At 34.7% G+C, this 21722-nt stretch overlaps 2 protein-coding genes across 5 annotated transcripts in view; one reads left to right on the forward strand and one right to left on the reverse strand.

Moving 5' to 3' along the window:
* The window catches only part of LOC128991633 (band 7 protein AGAP004871-like), a 45546-nt gene that overhangs the window by 1323 nt on the left and 22501 nt on the right, over positions 1–21722 (forward strand). Inside the window, exon 2 of one of the 4 annotated variants that reach the window (XM_054414692.1) lies at positions 8711–8786. In XM_054414692.1, the coding sequence (XP_054270667.1) occupies positions 8717–8786 (70 nt within the window). In that variant the 5' untranslated portion in view covers positions 8711–8716. Of the gene's footprint in view, positions 1–8710; positions 8787–14237; positions 14334–19495; positions 19920–21722 lie in introns of those variants that run through there. The other 3 variants (XM_054414693.1, XM_054414690.1, XM_054414689.1) reach the window with 3 other exon arrangements.
* LOC128991634 (uncharacterized) lies at positions 1506–4130 on the reverse strand. Its single transcript, XM_054414695.1, has 3 exons — positions 3723–4130; positions 2596–2869; positions 1506–1845 (listed from the first exon to the last, which is right to left on the reverse strand). The coding sequence occupies exons 1-3, from the start codon at positions 3725–3727 to the stop codon at positions 1579–1581; spliced, it is 546 nt and encodes a 181-aa protein (XP_054270670.1). The 5' UTR covers positions 3728–4130; the 3' UTR covers positions 1506–1578.

Here is a 21722-nt window from a genome sequence, read left to right on the forward strand (position 1 = left end):
TTACTATAAAATGCAAAGACTTCACTGACTGACTGCCTGACTCACTTACTCATTACAAATTCTCCAACTTCCCATTTACCTAGAAGTCGGAAATTTAAAACACTGATTCTTTAGGCGTTAACTAGGAAAACTTTTAAGTACCCTAAGGTAGTTTTTCTAATCTGACTTTCAGGCTCCGCCCCAGTGGCACTGGAGTTTTCCATGTTAACCTTAAGATTTTTCATTTTGAAAAGGAACCGAATTTTTGAATTTTCGAAGGGAGGAATTTTTTTTGGGGGGATGGCCCGTCCTTCGTACGGGAATTGAGTTGTCAGTTAAGGCTGCGCTCTACCTCTACCCGTCTGGCACGCGCAAATGCAAAGGGTTTGGTTCTTACTGCTTTGTAGCCCCAATTGTGAACCGATTTAAAAGATGTTGGTGTCATTTTTTCATAACATTATTGTAGGTCCGGCGCTTTTTAAAATTTAGATATTAAAAAAAATTTTGGGTTTAAAGGTTGGTATGGATGTTAAAATACGTGTTTTTATCATCCTGAGTTTTAACGCACACAAATAATTTTTAGAGAAAAAATAACAAACGGGGGATGTGCAATAGATTCATAAAAACAAGAATCTGCAGTTAGTTCAAAAGGTTGTAGGCTATAAAAAAAAAAAAAAAACAATCACCCAGATTCAAAAGGCTAGCAAGTGCTCTTCATGGCGCTGTTCAGTGCAATGGTATAGGGACATTGGCGTCATACTGAGAAATCTGAGCTGAGGTAAGGCGCACCCTTAAAACTGTATTTCATTCAGAACGGCTAGTCCTCAATATATTAGATTTATTTAAAACCAGCTGTAGTATCAATCAATTACCGGTATCAATTATTTAAGATGGGGACGCCACTATGTGCCTATTTCAACCTAAATGAGTGAAGGATGAGTGGCGTGATCTTGTAGTTAGTTGTTGTTAGTCACTAAGGCCGACATATTCCTTAGTTAAAGCTGTTAATTAAATTATAGCCCATGTACAGCTAATGGCAACTAAGGGACCTACAGATTATAGCGGAACCACATTTTTGCCTCGGTATTAACAAATTGGTCTAATTATAAGGATAGTACCGTACTGCGGATGGTCGTAGTACTCACTAGTGCGGTCGTTAATCCACACCAGGGAGTATCGCATCCACAGTGCATGCCTATAAATATCCAAAATTTGTGACCTAGTAGCTGGATTACAGGACGACGCCACCCGTCCCAGCCTAATGGCTATTTGTCTTAACATAACAGATGCCTGGTAAACAAGCAAACATCAATAATTGACTTAGTTTAGCTTATTCCAATAACAGTAGTAATACCATGTCTCTTATTTTAAATTGATTGAGTCACAGCTTGATCTTATCATATTTTTATCCTTACAAAGTCCTAAAAGTACAAAAGACATTCTACGATTATCTCAACATTTTGACGAATAATTAGGTACCTTTAAAAATATACTAAGGTCGGATAGTTACATATTTTCTTGAAAAATAGCTTTAAAAATGTAAACTACAATGCAAATATAACAATTTTTCATGAAATTTTGTAAATGTTTATTATCTCTTCAAACCAATTTTATGACATACACTGGCATATACTCTGTGTCGTTTTGCCTGGTAAAACTTTCATATTCGCCAGTGCTCAGTACAACGCACACGAGGATATACTGACATGTAGTTATTGAGTCAAAGGCTTCTTTTGGGGTTCTGTAGAACCTTGGATCTCTATCCCCTTGTCTATAATCTTTGTTTCCGTATCTTCTGACGTCCATGTTGTATTCTAATGCTGTCTGAAGTTGTGTTTCATCTGTCAATGGATGATAATATTTCACCTGAAAATCATATGTTTACTTATTTAAAAAATGTAAAATCCAATGATGCTCACAGTTTAAAAGGTTTATTGCTAATTGAACTACAGATCAAAATCAACTTTGCATATGGATGACCTGCAGTTCTTAGATTTTGTGGAAGAAAATGAGTCATTGTTTAGTCCGTTTTTATTTTTAAAAATGCCCTAGACCTCCCAAAATTAATCTCACTTTTACACAACAAATTAACTGTGCAGACTACTTCAAAATAAGGGATATTTAGTAATTTTGGTTTTAAAAAACCTAATTATTAAAAATAACCTCTGTACCTAAATGTTTCCTACATTCAAGGGAATTTCTATGTAGGCTATGTAAGTTACCTCATCAACAAAATGTGACATAATTCATGTCTCAAACTTATCAATATTGTTCATTTTCTTATTTATTTATTTCTTGCATTGTTTTAAACATAGCGTACTGTTATAATTAGGCTATATAACATTTTTTATTACAACCAAAACGGTCAGTGAACTTTGGAGCTAAACTTTAGCTCCTCTAACCAATGTAACACTATATTGTAGCAAAATAGGCCTACTCTATATAAAAATTCTTGATACATACCTTAGGATTCGTATATTGAGGTTGCACTGTATTTGTATTTTTTATGTTATACATTTTAACGTAGTCTGATCAAGACATAACTTAATGGTATTTAGAGTGGCCTGAAAAATCAAACTGAAAAGGAGCTCAAAATTAAAGAACTTAATAATTTACCTCATTAACAATCTCGTCCCTATTCTTCTTTTGTTCCTGACGCAGAAGTAATCGTCCCAATTGGAACGGATTTTGGACTCGTTGAACTTTTGTTACTCGGCCATACAAATCCCCTTCCCTAAATACCTCCATTTCTCTTGAATATTCCGTGCTGTGCGTCGGTAACTCAAAAAGCCTGTATCTGTTGCTGACATAATCTTGGCGAGTTACATTTGATGAATTAACACCCTGCCATTCTGGAGGAATGCAGGTTTGAATGACGACGTCCAAAATGCTGGAATCACGTTAACAATTAATTTCAAACACAAGTTTCTAAAACAGGCCTACTTTCTACTTCTACTGTTTCATCCATACTTTGTAATTATGAGTCTTAAATTCTAAAAATTTGTTAACGCCTATTCTAAAAGGTGCCTATAGGATATGTTTTCAGTGGGGGCAAACTTACTTTTTCCAGAAATATCCCTCTCAAATGATTTTTATAAAAACACTTAAATTGACTACCTAAATGCCAGGATTTTCTTTCAGAAACATTTACAATTTACTTAATTGTCTCTAAGTTATTAATGAAGGTTCTGAACCAACAAAACAACGTAAAACATGAATGAAACATAAAAATTAGAAACTAAGCCAATTTAATTTATGAATATTTATGAATATGAATTTGAACACATTTTCAACAAACACCCCGAGCAAAGCTCGGTCCCCTGGTAGGCCTACTATTAAACAATTTAGGTTGAAATATACACTGTTCTTTATTAATTAATGATAGGAATTAAATTACAGCCGTATATAATTTATAAATTCAGTCATATTTTTCTACAAGTTCTTCTTAGACTGTGCGATCTTATCGACTTGGCAGGGTTCGTGTTTAGATATGGTAACTATTTTTGATTTATTATGTGTAAAAATACTTAAATTACGGTTGAAAAACCAATTAGTGTGCCCTTAGATATTTTGGATACATTGCAATGTCTTAAAGCAAAGTTAACGAATAGATTATTTGAAAAATTGGCTTTTCCTAAGGAGAGCGGGCCCTTCTCATGTCTATGCTTCAATTACGACTACGTTCAAGTTCTATCCTTAAATATTTATATAAATATTAATCGAAATGTAATGGTTGTACTTACTCCATGGTAAATTGGCCACTCTTATTCGGTGATTCAAATATATCCTACAAATAGTGTATGAAACAGTTTTTGATTAGTAGGTAGGCTAAAAATGATTTAGATTCACTAGAAAAGGATTTCTTGTCTAAGAAATTTGTCGCTTCTTGGAATAAAACTCTACGACCCTCTACCTGTAATACTAACACTTAAAAACCTTCAATAAGATTAAAACCGAAGGAAACCGAGTTTATATTGATTTGTCACCAAGAAGATTTGTCAGGCACTTGAAGATTGGCAAACCTGTTATCTTTACAACAGATAAAAATGGCTGAAAGTAACTGTTAATGTAAAATTCAAATACTTCTTTTTACTATTGTTGATGAGTAATACCAAGATACATTATCGTATTGGTACTTAGTTTTAATTTTGAAAAGGTTTAAAAAGAATAGTGATAAGTTTGATACTTTTGTATTGAATTTGGAAATATGTGAATAATTGCAAACAAACTTGAAACTTAGCACTCAAATTTGAAAAATTGAGAAGAGTAGCACTTATTTAGTGGCTTAAATAACCTTTTTTTGTTAGTGGCAGATATACAACTGAAATATATCTTTGATTGGACAAGTTTATGAACGTGAAAAAATCACTTTCCACTTTTAATGCCTTTTCCAGAGTTACCTAACTGGCTCAGCTTGAAATTTAGAATATTTCTTAACTTTTGACTCATAGTTTAGTATTAAGGCTGATCTTAAAGTTATTTAGCCATCGATATAGTCATATTAGTTAGGTTTAATGTTGACGAGTTAACGATCTTTCCAGATTCTTCCATGGCCGCCCTTCAGTCATTTTGTATTTTTTATTGCCAGTCTGCACACTTTATTTGTGTCGAAGTCAATGTTTGTACCGTATTGTTTTCAGTTCTTCCAATGTGTCACTAAAGTTAGTTCACACTCTTAAACAACACTGTTTGGAAAGAATATGTCACCTATTGCAGATAAAATGAATGAAATTGGGAATGAATGTTATTGTTTTTACTGTTCAATTTAAGGTTAATTTAATGATATTTTGCTAATACCATGAACACAGACTCACAGACAGTAATATAAAAATGTTGTGTGTATACTAAAATTTAGTTGTTTTGGTTTGTAAATACAATTTTGACAGTTTCACCTCCAGAATATCAATCAGCTGATTCATCACATGTGTTAGGAAAGTGATTAATGAGGTGAAGCATTGATTAATGTTCGTATAATATCTAGAGTAGGCATATATTGTTTATTACGTTATAATATTACTGAGATTTCATCACGGCTATTAAACAACTAAAGGCTGACTCTGCACACAATTTACTTTGATTTTTCTAATTTCTCAGTTTTGATCGTGAAATCATATTGTATGATGTAGTATTTATGATGTTATATTGACTGCCTATTTATGGTGAAATTTAGATTGCATTCAATTAAAAACTGATTACTGAATTTTGTATAAATCTCTACGCAAAACTCATCCCTTTCAATAAATCATGGGGGCGTCTCAAATATCCGCAATGCCCTCGATTGAGTGGTGTTTTCCAAATTATACAAGCACAATTAAATAACCCTAATTTTAAATAATAAATAACAATAATTATAGGTAATAAATAACACACAACAATAATTGTGGAAACTTAACGAAAGGGTTATAGTAGTATATTTTTTGTGAGGAAAGGTAGAAAGTCATTTCATTCTTACATGCAACTATTGACCTACATTTGCCTTTGGTACCATATCTATGAGATAACATTGCTTAAATAATCTATGTTTTGTTGTGCAGTAAGCCAGAGATTCAATTGTTTGGAGAATGATTTTAAATTTGTAAGAGTTTTAACTCAATACGTAAAAGACATTCGACGAGCAAAATTTTAACAAACGCAACATAAATAGACCAGAGGAAATTCTACTTCTAAATTTGTCTATATGGAACAACCAAGATAAAAATTGATCAATCAGTAGTCCTAGAAATTTTGTCTGAGCAACGTGAGTCAAATAATTGTCACCAACTATTTGATAACGATTTGATACTATTTGATAACAAACTTGATTTGATATTAGCCATACTGAATAATGGCTAAAATCCATTTATCAGAAGATATACATTATTTTTACAGTACACACTGTTAACTAACGATTACAGTTGGTGAATCAGAGCTGTGACGTAACAATTTTGTTACGAAGCAATCACTTATCACTTATCAGTGGCCAGTGAATCATTGTCACATGACAAAACTGTGAATCCCAGACTTTTGATTTGTCAAGTTTAAAATTAACCTCCACTAGCATAAAAGAAAAGTAGGTCGTGCAGTTTCGCCAAAGAGTTCCTTAATCGCGCCAAACCCTAAAAGGGTCCCAAAAATTTGCCTTACGCTCCTTTCACACTATACGATTTCGCTCGTGCGTTTATTAATCGTATTTGTTGTATCGCATTGGAGCTTATGGCCCCTTTCACATTATACGATTACCAACCGTGTACGATTTTGGATTTTCACCCGCGTAGCGACCGTAGGTGCACACGGTTGGTATCCGACTCCCGCACGAGTAAAAATCGTGTCTACTGCTAGTGGCCATGTGACCATATGGCCCCTTTCACACTACACGATTGTAGTCGTGCGGGAGCCCTCCCCAAGTGCAGTTTGTTGCGTATAGTTTTAAGATATTTTGCATTTACAGTTGTTTAATTGTTTAATTATTGAGTTGAACTACCTGTGCATACTGTATTTTATTATTTAGTTTTTGTTATTAATTACAGGTTTGTCTATATAGTTAAAATTATGAATGTGATTGATCTTGAAGCTTTAAACGATTCTCTTTAAATCCGAAAATAGTTTAAACACTTTTCTTCGTCATTTCTCAGGTCTTGAAATAATATTTTAAACACCCCCACTTCCTCACGTTTCAAATTTATTAATACGACTATTATTAAATTTATTTTTCTCCGATAAATTATCAAAGTAGCAATAATTTGCTCGCGGTCCATACTACTTAAAACTTTCAACTGAAATGTCAATGAACTCTGTTGTAATGGAGTGGGGGTTAAGATTTTTTTTAATCGTGCGATTACAAATCGTATTAGTGTGAAAGAAACAGACCCACGATCATCTGCCCGTACGATAAACACTCGTACGAGCGAAATCGTATAGTGTGAAAGGAGCGTTAGTTACGCCAAGTCCAGATAAGGGTGAGTTGCCGGCAGAAGGAATGTCCTTTTGTTTACGAGTCATCCTAACCTAACCTACTCAATAGTCAAAGAAGGCCGACACTTGATGCAGTTAATGAACGTATAGGGTGGCTCCCTGGAGTAGTTGGTGCAATTCAGAAATACCCGAATACTTAGATCAGTTGGCACAATTAATTCCCACCCGAAGAATATAGCCTACTCTTCAAATTTTTGTTGGCTACCACAAACATGTCGACTAATAAAACGCGTGTTTAAGGAAATATAAATGAAAATCATACTACAATGCGACGTCTTACAGACCCCCAAACGCCCTTCAGAGAAAAACAATATCTTAGGTTCATTGAAATCGTTGCTTAGGTGTGAAAATATATTTGATTGATCATTACGTGGGCAGTTAGTTATTAAAACAATTATAGTCGATGTAGGCTATGCATGAAGATGTTTGTTTAATCTGGAAAGTTGTAATAGTTTCCATTCAAAACTTAAAAGTTGATTACCTAATATACCAAGTACGACCTTAAAGCTGTGAAGCACGTATATCGCTTCCCTTAATTAAAATGAAAAGCACAAATATAGCTTCTCGTAGTTAAAATGTAAAGCATGAACATAGCTTCTATTGATTAAGCTGAAAGGCACAAATATAGCTTCTCTTAGTTAAGATGTGATGTTAAGCAAGAATATAGACTACCTTCTTTTGATTAAGCTAAAGTAATTATTTTGATAAAGTCAATAATTACAGTTTTAAGTTTGGATTTGATTTAACAAGTATTCGCCGAAAACAAAGGAACGCTTCGTGGAATCTTGACAGATAAGTGCGTGATCAAGCTGAATGGAAAGGAAATAACATGTCACTTCTGCTAAGTCGAAATCAATAAAGTACAATTATCTAATAGTAGGCCTACTACCTGAGTTGGCATTTTAAACTATACCCTGTTTGAATAAAAATTACCTTCTTATGGACCATTTAGATGCGCATAATTATTCTAATGCCATTGATTAAAAAAAATAAGTAATCCTTATAACATTGGCAATAGCTACCTATTTTGGTTGCAGTTTAAAGAATCCTCGTATTTATACAGGGTGTCCCGGAACTCTCTACCAATATTTTAGGGCATTGTTACTGAGGAGGAAAAATACCTAAATATCACATTTAAAGTCCTTAGTTACTCACACAGGCGCCATTTGGTTTTTCACTTATTATTTTTTCTAATAATATTATTAGAAAAAATAATAAGCTACTTAAGTATCTTTAGCTACTTAAGTAGCTAAAGATATGATATTGAAACTTGCACAAACATTTATGACAACTAGACAAAGCTATACAAAAGTATGACAGTTTTTCAAATTCACAAAACAAAATGACGGCTATTTAAAACTTTTGTAAAATCAACGGTTTTTGAGTTATTTAGTTATTTAAGAAACAAAATTTTAAATAACCGCTTTTCTGTTTTATGAATTTGAAAAAAATTCATAATTTTTGTATAGCTTTAGTTGTCATAAATGTTTTGTGCAAAGTTTAAATTTCGTATCCTTAACAACTTTTTAGAAAAAAAATAATACCGTAAGTGAAAAAAACTAAATGGTGGCTGCGTGAGTAACTAAGGCCTTCCGGACAATTTAAATATGATATTTAGATATGTTTCTTACTCAGGAACAATGTCCTAAAATATTGGTACAGAGTTCCTGGGCACCCTGTATAATTATGTAACTATTACTATTAGTATATAGGCCTACATGCAGACGCAGAAAATTGAGAAAAACTACTAGTTATCTAATATAATCTTTTTTATTTACAGGTGGTCATGTCGAACTCAAAAGAAACAGATCCCGAGTTGGGTGGAACATCGGAAAACGTGCCTTTCAGCGGTATATGTAAGTTTTATGCATTTTACTTTGATTCATAAATGTAGTAGAATCATACTAATATTTTAGCAACGGCTTTGTTTTGTGTGTTATAATGCTGTGTGTTATGCTGTATCGTAATACTTAACAATTTTATTTAAGCTCTGGGTAAAATTTAATGTAATTTGGGTGTATTATTAATATACTTCCGGAACACGACACTGTGAGATATGGCTGTTTTTTTTTTAGTGATAAGGTACAGTATATTTAATTTGGTAATACAGTATACGCAATGAGGACTAGGAAACGGACAGAGGAGATAAAATTAAAATACGATCAATTTCTCGGTCGGCAAATTTTCTTCGGACGTTGCTACGAAGAAAATTATCAAAGTTCTCAATCTTGTCATCAAATTTACACACGCCTCAAACTATTCAAAATCAATCAGAACTGAGGCGCATGATCTCGTTAAACGCCGGAAACGCCGGCGATGGTCGCTCGATTCGATCAACTGATAACGATCGAAACACGAGTTGATAACAAGGTAACATCCCCTGGCAACTGACCAACACAAGCGGGGTCAGAGGTCAGAAAATGGCCAGTGACGGTGTGGGGATGAGAAACGTCAACGTGAACCACGTCAACGCCGACGTCAATCCAAGCGAAAACCCTTCCGACAATCCGGTCCCCGTCAATCGTCGCACCATGGGAATAGGCCTGCAGTGGATCCATAGAGAACCTCTCAACGATCCTGAACCAGGTATGAAGGGGCAAGGATTGTAAATCGGTGCTTGGAAAAAGACTCTCTTGCGATTATGTGATAAGGCTTTTAGAAAAAAATATTTTCTTGTGATAATGTGATAAGGCTTTGTGGTAAAAACATTATCAGGGTCGGATAAAACCGTATTTCTTGCAATTATGTGATAAGGCTTGTAGATAAAAATATTTTTTGTGATAATGTGATAAGGCTTTGTGGTAAAAATATTATCTTGCAATTATGTATGATAAGGGTTGGATGACAATGTATTTTCTTTTCATAATGTGGCAAGGCTTTAAGATAAACATTTTCGTGTGATGAGGGGACACGGCTTGAAGAAACCATACTTACTTTTGATAGTGTGTGACAAGGCTTGAAGATGATTTTTTTGTAAAAATGTGAAAATACCTTTTGATAAAAATAAAAATATACTCTTGCTATTGTCTTCGGGTTATCGTTGATATTGATGTCTGTATGTTTCATTGATACCTTTTGATAACGTAACGAAATTTGTTCGACTTTTATATATCATAATTATTTAAATTTGCGTGTTCGTGTTTGGTGCCTACCAAAACGCCTCTGGCAGTTTTTACTTTTGTTTAAGTGAATGAGTCTTTGCGAGCGAACTGTCTTTGATACTATCCAATGCAGTTTTTTTAAATCGCGTCATTAATTAGCTCAGTGACAAATGGCTTCTGAGTCCAGAATCCACCCCTTGTGATCAAGTCACCATCCTTCAGATTTGAAGATTAGCATCACAGACAATGGAATAAACCATAATAAACATTAGAGTATTATATTGTCTGTGCTAGCATTATTAGGAACGCTTAAATTGCTACGGCATCTTGAGTTATTTGAAAATGTGGCCACAACAATTAATTGTATGACGTTGTGGTTTATGAAGTGTAGCCTAAAGATAAAGTGCATTGCAAACGTACTAAAATTTGACAGTCGTTTGCAAAAAACAAATTGTAAAGTAAATGTTCATACTAAAATAAAAACAAATTAGTAAATTCTTCGAAGGAAACCTTTTTACCGTCGGCGACGTAATTTGTTTTGGGGCGTGGCCCTCCCTTTGTTCTATTTTAGTGGCATTGGCTCAAAACAGCTGCGCTCCCAGTCTTTTCGGCCCACACACTGCACGTGCATGCAACATTGAGATATATATATATAGTCGTTCCATTTTGTTTAATAATTCACTCATGTTATGCACACTCAGGGTAGCGATAACAATCGAACTGATCGATTTGTTTATCGGGTTAATGGAATGATTTGAGTCGATCGATTCGGCTGTCGGTTGCCTTGGAGGCGTTCAAGACGCTTTACTGACAACAATCGACAGTAGTGAGTGAGTGTCGGTGCGAGCGTGTACTCCGGTTTATCAGTGAGTAGTTTCCGGTACAAGTGTATAGTTTCCGGTGTACCAGATGGATGGTTTCCGGTCTATAAGAGTTTTGTTTCCGGTCTATCTCGGTCCATCAGTGTATTGTTTCAGGTCTACCAGAGAATAGTGTCTGGTTTAAAAGAAAATCGTTTTTGATCTTGTGTATAGTTTCCGGTCTACTAGTGTACGTTTCCGGTCTACCAGTGTACGTTTCCGGTCTACCAGTGTACGTTTCCGGTCTACCAGTGTACGTTTCCGGTCTACCAGTGTACGTTTCTGGTCTACCAGTGTACCGTTTCCGGTCTACCAGTGTACCGTTTCCGGTCTACCAGTGGTCGTTTCCGGTCTAGAAAAGTAACGTTTCATGACGTGGTCGTTTGATATTACGATTCACAAATCTTCTGTGAGATTTTTAAGTGTTTCAGTTACAGCATAACTTTGGATACCAACGATTTCTAATCTTATTCTAAAGTTGCTAGTGTTTAAATTATGTGTGTTAATACGCTGTGCACTTAATAGATTTATCCTTGTTTGGATTTCAAAGAGTGTAATTTACTCCATGGATACCAGAGAAAAGGCAATAGTTTACAAATAGATTACTTTTTGAGTAAAACTATTATTGAAACTGGTTTAATAGCTAGAACAGATGATTCATCAAAGTGCACTAAACGTATCGGTACAAACATAGCTTAAATAAATTAAGTTAAGCACTCAATGTTATTTAAATGGGTTTCATTACCTCACCGAGTGAGTTTTTTTTTCAACTTTACATCACTCGCGAAGTAAAGAAGGGCTAGGATTCACCTGCGTGATGTAAAAACGCTCTCACTACCCTTGTAAGGTAAATAGCTATAATTGGTCGACAGTTGATTTATATGAATTTAGGCTTGCGTTTATCTTTGCTCATACGTTTATATATACAATGATACTTCCCATACTAGTCAATACTGATACTAAAACATACTGCATTATAAGGTGCCGAGAAAAGATAATGGTTAAATAGTTTTGAAACAAATTTAAAAGTTTAAATCCCATCGCTCTAGATTTAAGAATACAGATTTCAAGATTAAACTAAATATTACAGTAGTTAGAGACGATAATCACTAGTAATTTTGCACATCAATACATGTTTATAATGTTACTGTAGATAATTTTTTAACCGGATTTAAATTCAATTGATTCTTTGAAATAAGTTAAAAGTTCTTTTCCCTCTGTAATTTAAACTGAAGTTGTATTCACAGGGGTCTGTCTTTTCTAATCTTCGAAATTATACAGGGTGTCCCGTAACTCTCTGGACTTATGTATATAATGTTATTGCTTAGGTCAAGACAAACTAATTTCATCATAGGAACATGGGTCTGTGGTACCTAGTTTTCCGTCTGTCTGTATTTATGTGTTTTTTTTTACAAACCCATTAATAACTCCTAAACGGTTTGAGATACAGCGTTGAGATTTTGCATAAACGTTTATCTTGTTAAGACCTTATCTTTTCATGACCACTTTTCTCCCTTTAAACAAATCCTAACAAAGGAAAAGGGGTATTAGCATTGTTTCAATGGAGAAAATTGATCATGCGTTTAGAAAAGTATATATTTCTCTGTTATTATTTATCCATTCTTAACAAATAAGGTACCTATCATTAAAAACTACATAAAATTTACTAACTTTTTGTCTCTTGCAGTTTTTTTTTTCATTAAGTTGGGTTTCGTGAAATTTAGCAATAACTATTTTAAATGGCTGCCATTTTAAAACGGTATATGATTTTTTAGTATAATTTTAAACAAAGATAGGTCTTAACAAGATAAACGTTTATACTAAACCTCAACGCTGTATCTCAAACAATTTAGGAGTTATTAATGTTTTTGTAAAAAACACACAAATTCAGACAGACGGAAAACTAGGCACCACAGACCCACGTTCCTATGGTAAAATGTGTCTTAACCTAAACAATAACACTACATATGTCCAAAGAGTTACAGGACACCCTGTATACAGTTAGAGTGGGTCTATATCACTTAGTCTTTTGTAATTCAAGGAACCAATGTGGATCCAAAACTACGAACAAATATTTGATTGCTTGACAAACACTTGTATGGATTGAGCATCTTTAGAGAACACGTAAAGTCACTTATCAATATAACAGCCTCTTGTTCATATTTATCAGGACATTGTCTGTTACTGTTATCATTGTGAAAACATGTGATACCCAGTACAATGTGACACAGAAGTGAATTATTCCTAGCTGTTGTGAAACATGATGTTAACACATGCTGGATACATGGCTGAACGGTACAACGAATGGTAGACGATTAAACTGTTAAACACCATAATGAAGTAGACAATGAGAAAATGACAATGAAGAAAGATTAGTGTCTACTCCATTAATCTATGACACATACATTGTTAAATGTTTAGCTCACTAGATAAAATGGTTATCAGTTTGCTGATACAGATTATTTAAAATGAAATTAAATATATTTGACTTGACATATGACACATCTACATATACAGACATCACTTCGAAAATCACTTTTTGGTTCAGTGCTACCTAAAACGGACATTCCCACCCTAAAACTCGAAATGACGAAAACGATACTTTCTTCATATAAGTACTACTAGTGGCATGTAGGGACAAACTCCCTAAAAAGCCCAAATGTATATATATATTATCGTTTCATATATATAAACTATGAAACAAATTATCTTTCACGCTACAGCTCTCAAAATTGTAAGTCAATCATTTTTAGATAACTTTAGTAAAATCAAAATTCATCAAAATTATTTGTTGGTTGGTAAACAAAATTCACGCACTCTATCAACAGATTTAAAAGTAGAATAAAAATTATTAATGTAAACAAAGAAGAAGTTTTTGCAATCCCAATGCATTTTAAATGGAAGATATTTTTCTGGTTTTCTGGTAGGTTTGGGCATAATCTGCTATTTTCCCGACCCCCTTAATACAAGATACTTAATTTGAGAATCATCCTGAGAGCTGTAAAACTCTCACAATTTTGATTTTTTTAAAAATCGCTTACAGAATTAATAATATAAATATAGGGGGAGAAAGTATAAATCAGGAATTTGTTGTCCTAGGACGCTAAGCTATAACCCGGGGTAGTTTTTCAAATTACTTTACTTCAGCTAGATTTAGGGGTTGGAACTTCAAGGACCGAAGTTGCACTAGACCAGCTGATTCCCCCGAATGACGTCATTGCTAGCAACAATGAGTTGTATCTACGTCACCAGCAACAGGTCAGATGTTTCTCCCACCCTCCTCCCTACTTGACTCAATATCTCGCGTACTCGTGTCTGATCACAACGTACTTCATATTTCCTCATTGTCGTGCTGTGTTTTTAGCCCTTTTTAAACCTCCAATTCGCTGTGTTTTTTCTTATTCGTGTGCAATGAGTAGTGTTGAGCAAGGCGGTTATCACCGTAAGTATACAGATAGGTTTTTTTCGTTAGTTACCGAATGTGCATTGACGTGCTTGTTCCTATTGGTTAGGTTAGGTTATGTCAACCGGTTTGATTGAATAAAACAGTTAAGGAAGTAGGGGTATATTTTCAGACACGTATTGAAAAATCCTTACGAAACCCGTATTTTTGTAATTTCCTATTATCCATGTGAGTTTGACACAATTTATTTAGGGAGATAGTTATTACCAGAATTTGAAGTGACTCGTAACAATATACAGTAGTTCCAAAATTGTACGATTTTTATTATCTTTTATGTCGCTGCCTACCGTTGTGATACCACATTGTTGATGTTCCTCTTGAAACATTGTTACATTTAATTGGTTTTTAAGGAGGGTGATCAAGTTCCAATATACTGATGAGGCTCTCGTTGCTTGCGACATATTTTTAATATCTCCCCCATACAAGGAAGTTTTATTTTCCTTGACATTTTCGAGTTTGGGATTTGAGTGTAATACGTTTTGGGCCCCCTTAACCCCCCAAAATGTGTTTCGAAAATAAGTATGTCTATCTGCAGGTATTTTACGGTGTATTTTTGTATCTTTTATTGGCGATTTTCCCAAAAGCCCATACAAAAACAGTCCAACTGTCACATAAACCGCCCAAAAGGTTTTTATTAAATTTTATTTGTTTTTGTCCATTTAATTCCTAATAAAATGGTACAACCCCCATTGCTATAAACATTACGGTTCAAATGCTAAATGCAATTTTCGGGATTTCCTACATAAAATATCATAGCTACTCCCGCCGCTTAGAAAAGGGTGCCATTACAAGGAGAAAGTATGTGGATATCGTTTATTTACTTTATTGCTGATTTGCTCAAGATAATTTACAAACCACCGGGTAACGGATTGCATAATTGAAAGCTGCTATTGGTGATTGGCTAGGATTGATTCCGTGACTTAAGGATAGAAGTCCAGTGCTTCGACCACCATGCCAGCCGCGCCCTTAATTAAATCTACAGTAATCCACTAGGTATTCATAACTAATTCACAACACATTAATGAAAAGTTTCAGTTCGCCAGTGAATAATTTTGCATTCCAGTGAAAACTGGACTATTTTAAAGGATTAACATTGTTGTGGTCTTTACAGCATTCACTTTACGAGATAAGTTGTATGTTTGGTTAGAGAGTAGGAAACAATATACAGTTTGTTAAAGTTGTGGCCAGTTAAAGAAAATCAACCTATAGTTAGTTGAATGGGTACACTTCCATATTTTTGGCACAAACAACCGAATGAAAATATCGATCGATGTATCGATTATTCGATATATCGTTTGGTTAGCTAGGTATGGTTAACCTAACCTATCCAACCGAACGACATATCGAATAATCAATATTACTCTCGTTTGTGTGTGCCATCAGGTATGGAAGTGTATCCAGGTGAATTAAGACGGTCTCATAGTAAGCTGTTGTCACTTAATTGATATGAAATATATGTCGACTTTTTAATCATGCCAAACAGAATGTCCAACTGTAAACTAAAGTACTTTTAATATTACCATAGCCTTCTCTTATACGTGTGTGGCAACGTCGCGCCGTTCTACATGTATTGCTATGGTAATAACAGTACAGTAACACCATTGCGTAGCTCCATTTTGAATTAGTACAACAGTATCGGTAGGTGAGCAACAGTAGCTCACCTTCTTTTTATTAAAGGAGGCCATGATGTTACACCAGTCATTATCGAAAACTAAGATGATATAGAATTTTGGAAGTAGCTTACTAGGTGGCTCTTTCAATTAAGTTATATATGAATAAAAATATTAGTAGTTTTTTGGTTCAAATGGATCGAATATCTAACCTTGAACACCAAAGTCAATGTTTGTACATTTTGCATTGTTAGTTGAATTCCTCATCACGTATTCCAGTGGTTTAAGGGTTGTGTTGTGTCCATACTAAACACAACAACAACATGTCTAGGATGGTATATGCAGAGGGAAAATATAAATGGTGAAAATGTTTTGATAATGTCACATCCATCGTTGTTTTAACAAATAAACGGTATCAACACTGACGCATACTTTCTCCCATTGACAAAAACCCTCATAAGTTAACCTAATTTTTTTAATCGCAATTTTATTTACAATCTAGTCTTTTAAACATTTAGCAAATATGAGAACAATTAATAAAAAAAAAACACTAGTTAGTCTATCCATCGACAGACCCATCGTAACTTAAAAATATTGAAGAAAAATAAAATAAACTATAATGAAATTATCTAAACAAAGGGTGAGCTGAGGTCTAAAACATGAGTTCTTTTCAGCCTGTATGTAGCGGCACTATTGTCCAAGAGGTTTAAAGCCAGGCTTGCAGGATGAATCTTAAATCTTTTGATTGAAATCTTTGGATTATATTTGTGTTTGAAATTTTTGATGTTCCCCACAGATGAATGCCGTACGTTCACACTGGTTTCAGAATAATTTTTAGTTCTATAATAATATTTCTATAATCATTGCAAAGTTTCAGTCATGTCAGTGGACATATTTGTCCAATGAAAAATTAACTAAATTAATTCTGAAATGAACACATGTTTACCAAAGTAGTCCAAAATACCACTCTAAGCCTAAACATAAACAACTAATTGTTTAATTCCTAAAAGGGGAGTTGTAAGCATTTTTATCGACTTCCACTAATTCGCCGTTGCTGTTATTACCATCTAAATGCGGCCTGTGTTTTAATATTCACTATTTAATTTATGAAGCGATTACTAATTCATAGCAGTCCTCGATGTTTTCACGCTACAAAGTTCCACATTTCATGTTTGTGGCGTTCGAGTAGTGCAGTGTTTTGGTTACTTTGTGTTTGAATTTTGGTGCAAAAACGTTAAAAATACTGGGGGTAGTTCTGAAATTTTTCAGTTGGTCGTGTTACTTTAGGAGATAGACTTTACAATTAATTAACTCGTTTACTGCCTCTTAACTCATGTGAGCTAATTAGGATAGGTAGAGACTGTTACTATGTATTTAAATTAAGAATGGCATATTTGCAGTACTAAGCTGTCCCAACCTGATTCATTTACTTTAACCAATTATTTCTTACAAAATCACGTGGATCTAAGTTTGTCTACATGAAGAATTTTTTGTAAAGTTTATTTCATAAAAATATCCTACATAACCAAAAAAAAGTCATTAACGCGAATTTCCCATACAGAGAGCTATTACCATAGATCTCCAGTATAGACTCGTAATCGAGTTACTTTTCATGTTTGACTAAAATTCTATAAGGATGAGAAAAGTGTTTAGATTGCTAGAAAAGGTCGATTAAAACAACCAGTTAATATCCAAGTGGGTAAATCGACCCCTTTAGCCCGGGTAGAAGCGTTTAACCCAAGCGGTTAATCCAGGACATAGATTAAACAAACTCCCTTAGTAGATTTATCATCCTTATGAATCAGCAGACGGTTTCAATATACTTTATGACTGGCGTTTACTATTTAAGCCATCTAACCAACTTAAGCAAATTTAAAAAATAAACGTTATCAGCAATCTGAGACACACTTTCTTCCATTAGCTTGTCAACATCCTTTATCACGGAGCGGTGGATTTAACTATAATATTATATAGGAAAAAACACAAATTTAATGTTGCAATAACTTTTGAATCGTTATTGTTACGGCACTGAGGGTTGCAAATTTTCTTTAGAATTATAAGGATCATAACACATTAATTTTAATCAAACTCGGCTTAGGTTAACCTTACCTAACTAACTAAACGATATATCGAATGAAACAATCGAGTAATCGATATTTCCATTCGGTTGTTTGTGCCAACAGATACGGCAGTCTACCCCAATTCAAAGCGAATGATAGATAACAGACGTTGAAATGGTTGCGATCAAATCTAACTTAGTGATCGACTTTAATTGATTACCTCCAACATTAGGGCTTACCCAGCTTTTGTAAGTTAAAGCAAGTTTGGTTAACTTCAATGGAACTGTCGTCGCAGATGTTACCGCATGTTGCGTCGAAGGGATTTAGTTGGGATTGAGTTTAAATAAGGCCGGGATTTACTTTTAGGAATCTCGTAATTTAATGACTGCAGATTAATGCTAAGGCTCAACTCGTAAAAAGGTAGCTTGAGCTAAGTGAAGTTACACATCTATAATTTGTGGGTTTTACTGTATATGTTTCGGCGGATCACCAACGAGTTAGATATCGAATACCATTTTTTAACCTAAAGCTACTACATATTTCATGGATTCACTATATTTTAGGAAATGGAGAAAAGTGATATATTTATAGACCAATTTAGATTTGTATGTATTAGCCAACTGTGCCGTAGGTAAAAGGAGTATTAAAAAGGTTTAAATACCTGCTATCAAGCAATCCATTTATTAAAAGGATTAAAAGGATTATTCAAATAGGATAGAAACGACAAACGCTATCAAAACTGAGCAAACTTTAATCCCAAAATGAATACAACCGAATAGCCCCTAATGGTTCCCAGAACTACAATCTAAATAGAAACGATAAACCTACCAACTTGAATCTCAAAATTAATATTACCTCTCCTCTTGATCAGCCCTAGTTTCCAGAACTGCAATCAAAATCAGATTGAGAGTTAAAAATGGATAGTTACGAAACAGAAACAATGGAGTAAGTATTTGTAGTCCAAAAGAATCCAGAACTAAAATGAATATTCGAGTTTAAGATTAAAACTAGAAACATTGTCTAAGCAGTTAACTGTTCACACCCTGTATACAGAGCGCTTGAATCACGAACGTCTGATCAATTAAACACACTTCCTCCTTATATAGACCTCCTGAAGATAATTTTAAAGTTAAATCTAGCCTACTTCGTTTAACTAGAGGGCGTTTGATCGTTTATTAATTTGTTATTGTTATTTCACCATTATCTTTTTCGTCGAACTTATAAATTTATTCTAAAACTATTGCTTGCTCTCTGGTTAAACATAGAGTAAAGTGCAAATTCTTAAATTCATCCTAGAATAGAACCATTAAGTCGACACACACATTTTCGTATTTTTTTCCGAATCGGTGATAAGTGTGTAGACAAGAACTAGTCACAAAAACTCTACGTTTCGAACACCAAGAGTAAAAAAGGCCTTCGTGAAGATCTTTGATAAGAAGAAAACTATTGTCACAATTTTCAGAACCAGCAATCAATGGATATAGGTGTGGCTTAGAGTAACAAAAACCTAACATTCCGAACACTACTTGAAAGAAATTTAAGTGAAAGTGAAGAAAGTAAAGGACAGGACGTGTTGAAGAAGCAAAGGATTCCAAAACCGCGATCTTAGATCCAGATGAGACGCTTTTTTCCAGACCTGCCATAAGTGTGTAGGCAAGAACTAGTCGCAGAAGACAGTAGTAGAGAGTGACTCGCCAGGACGGTGGCGGGACGACGTCGGGTCAGTCCTGTAGGGGTGGCGATGGAGACTCTGGCCGTCGAGGAGCTGGTGCCCGGGGTGACGACGCCGCCGACCCGTCAGGCATCGGGGTCTGGAGAGCGACGACGTAGCTTCACACGTCTGTTCGCCAATGATGGGACGCTCAGGATACCTCTGCAGCAAACGCAGGATGATGGTGAGGATTTGTGTTGAAGGAATGTGTTGTTTGTTTCGTAGGTTTCAGGATAGGGATTGATGAGGGTATTTTTTTGTTCTGTTGCTCTTTATGTGGTGAGGGCCGTCGTTGATGAAGCAGGGTTGCTGGGAGAGTGAGGTACCTATGAGCCTAAACTGACATAACCTAACCTTATCTAATCCCAAACCTTATCTATAGCACATTTTAACCTGACCTAACCCACAACACCTAACCTAACTTAATCTGACCTAAAACCTAACTAATCCATTTTAACCCGATCTAGGCTGACTCAACCTCATGCCTAACCTGACCAGACATAAACTCTAGTCTATTTTAACCTGACCTAACCCAACCCAACCCCTAACGTACTTCTGACCTAAAAACTAACCTCTAGCCCATTTTAACCTGACCCAACCTCTTACCTAACATAACCTAATCTAGAAAGGAAATCTTCCATGCATCACACACATCCAGATTACTGTTTAAAAACTTTAGAAATGAACTCTGCGATTCATACCCACGTAAACCCTAGTTTTGTGGAGTTTTCAGGATACTAAGAAACTCATTATATCCCATTTCAGGCCCCACCCGAAAACGACCTCACTCCGTTTTCCTATTTGGATATAATTATATTGATAATTTTCCCAGTGATCGTGGATCTTACTGAGGCTGCTCTTAGCCATTGGCATAATTCATGAAATTCACTAAATTTTTATTTGCAAGTTGTTTTGTTTGTTGATTTGGACGAACTCCTCCTCCTATGGCACCCTTCTACTGAATGACGTATAATTTTCTCTCATACTTGATGGTTGATGAGAACAATTATGCTGTACAAATAAGATCTTCTGTTTGCAAAATATGGTGTATCGAAAACACGGCGTTTACGTTACTTTCTGTTGGTTGCTCAATTAAATTTAGTTTTCTTATAAAAAATTGTCAAATCTTAAACACGGAAACTAAATGTCTACTTCACTGTGGTATAGGCAAACATATTTTAAACAGTTTTAATTTAATACATTAATTTTACCAACCAAGTACGTTTAAAACAGTTTTTGCATACACAACATTCAAGTTGAAATATTGCTTTGGAGACTAAAACGCCACTAACCCTGAATTATTACGAAGAGAATTTAAAAGGCAAACTTGTGAGATAAGCCAGGCCTTGTCAAGGGTTCTTCTAAGCTCTTGATCGCAGCTGGTAAATGAGCCTCCCCTTCATCGACCACCCCTATCTGCTCTTAACTTGTATGCTTACAGGCCTGATTACGTTATAACATCTGAATTCAAACAACACACTAAATAAACAGAAGTGGTGGTTGAGTTATTGTAGTCTCGCTTTATCGAGAAGGTCGCCCGTTCGATTCTGACAGTGAGGTACATAACTGGACCCTGTCTTAGATGACGGGCATTAAATGGTACTGGATAAAGAAACAAGTGATCCTAGTCAGTAAGCTACACAAGTATAAAAAAATATAGCTTTTCCGTTATTAATCACGATGGTTTTTCATTTTTAAATGTTACAACTATTCTGTATAGTATTGGGTTAATTTAAACTTTGGTTGGGGAACCAAACCAAGGCATAAGTTCAATTGTGTGTTGTGACATACAAATTAGTGGTTGTGAAAGTCCCGAATCGCCGAATTAAATCCCCAAAATCTTATCCCACTCCATTCAAATCGATAGAATTAAATACATCAAATTTACATCCATATTTACAATAGTAAAGTATCATCATCCTCATAATCAAGTCATATTTTCTAAAGTTAGTAGGTAACATAAGTATAAAGTAGTATTAAGGTATAA

The sequence above is a fragment of the Macrosteles quadrilineatus genome, unplaced genomic scaffold, assembly GCF_028750875.1.
Source record: "Macrosteles quadrilineatus isolate MER2022 unplaced genomic scaffold, UCM_ALF_1.0 Scaffold_4__1_contigs__length_99947679, whole genome shotgun sequence".
Lineage (NCBI taxonomy): Eukaryota > Metazoa > Arthropoda > Insecta > Hemiptera > Cicadellidae > Macrosteles > Macrosteles quadrilineatus.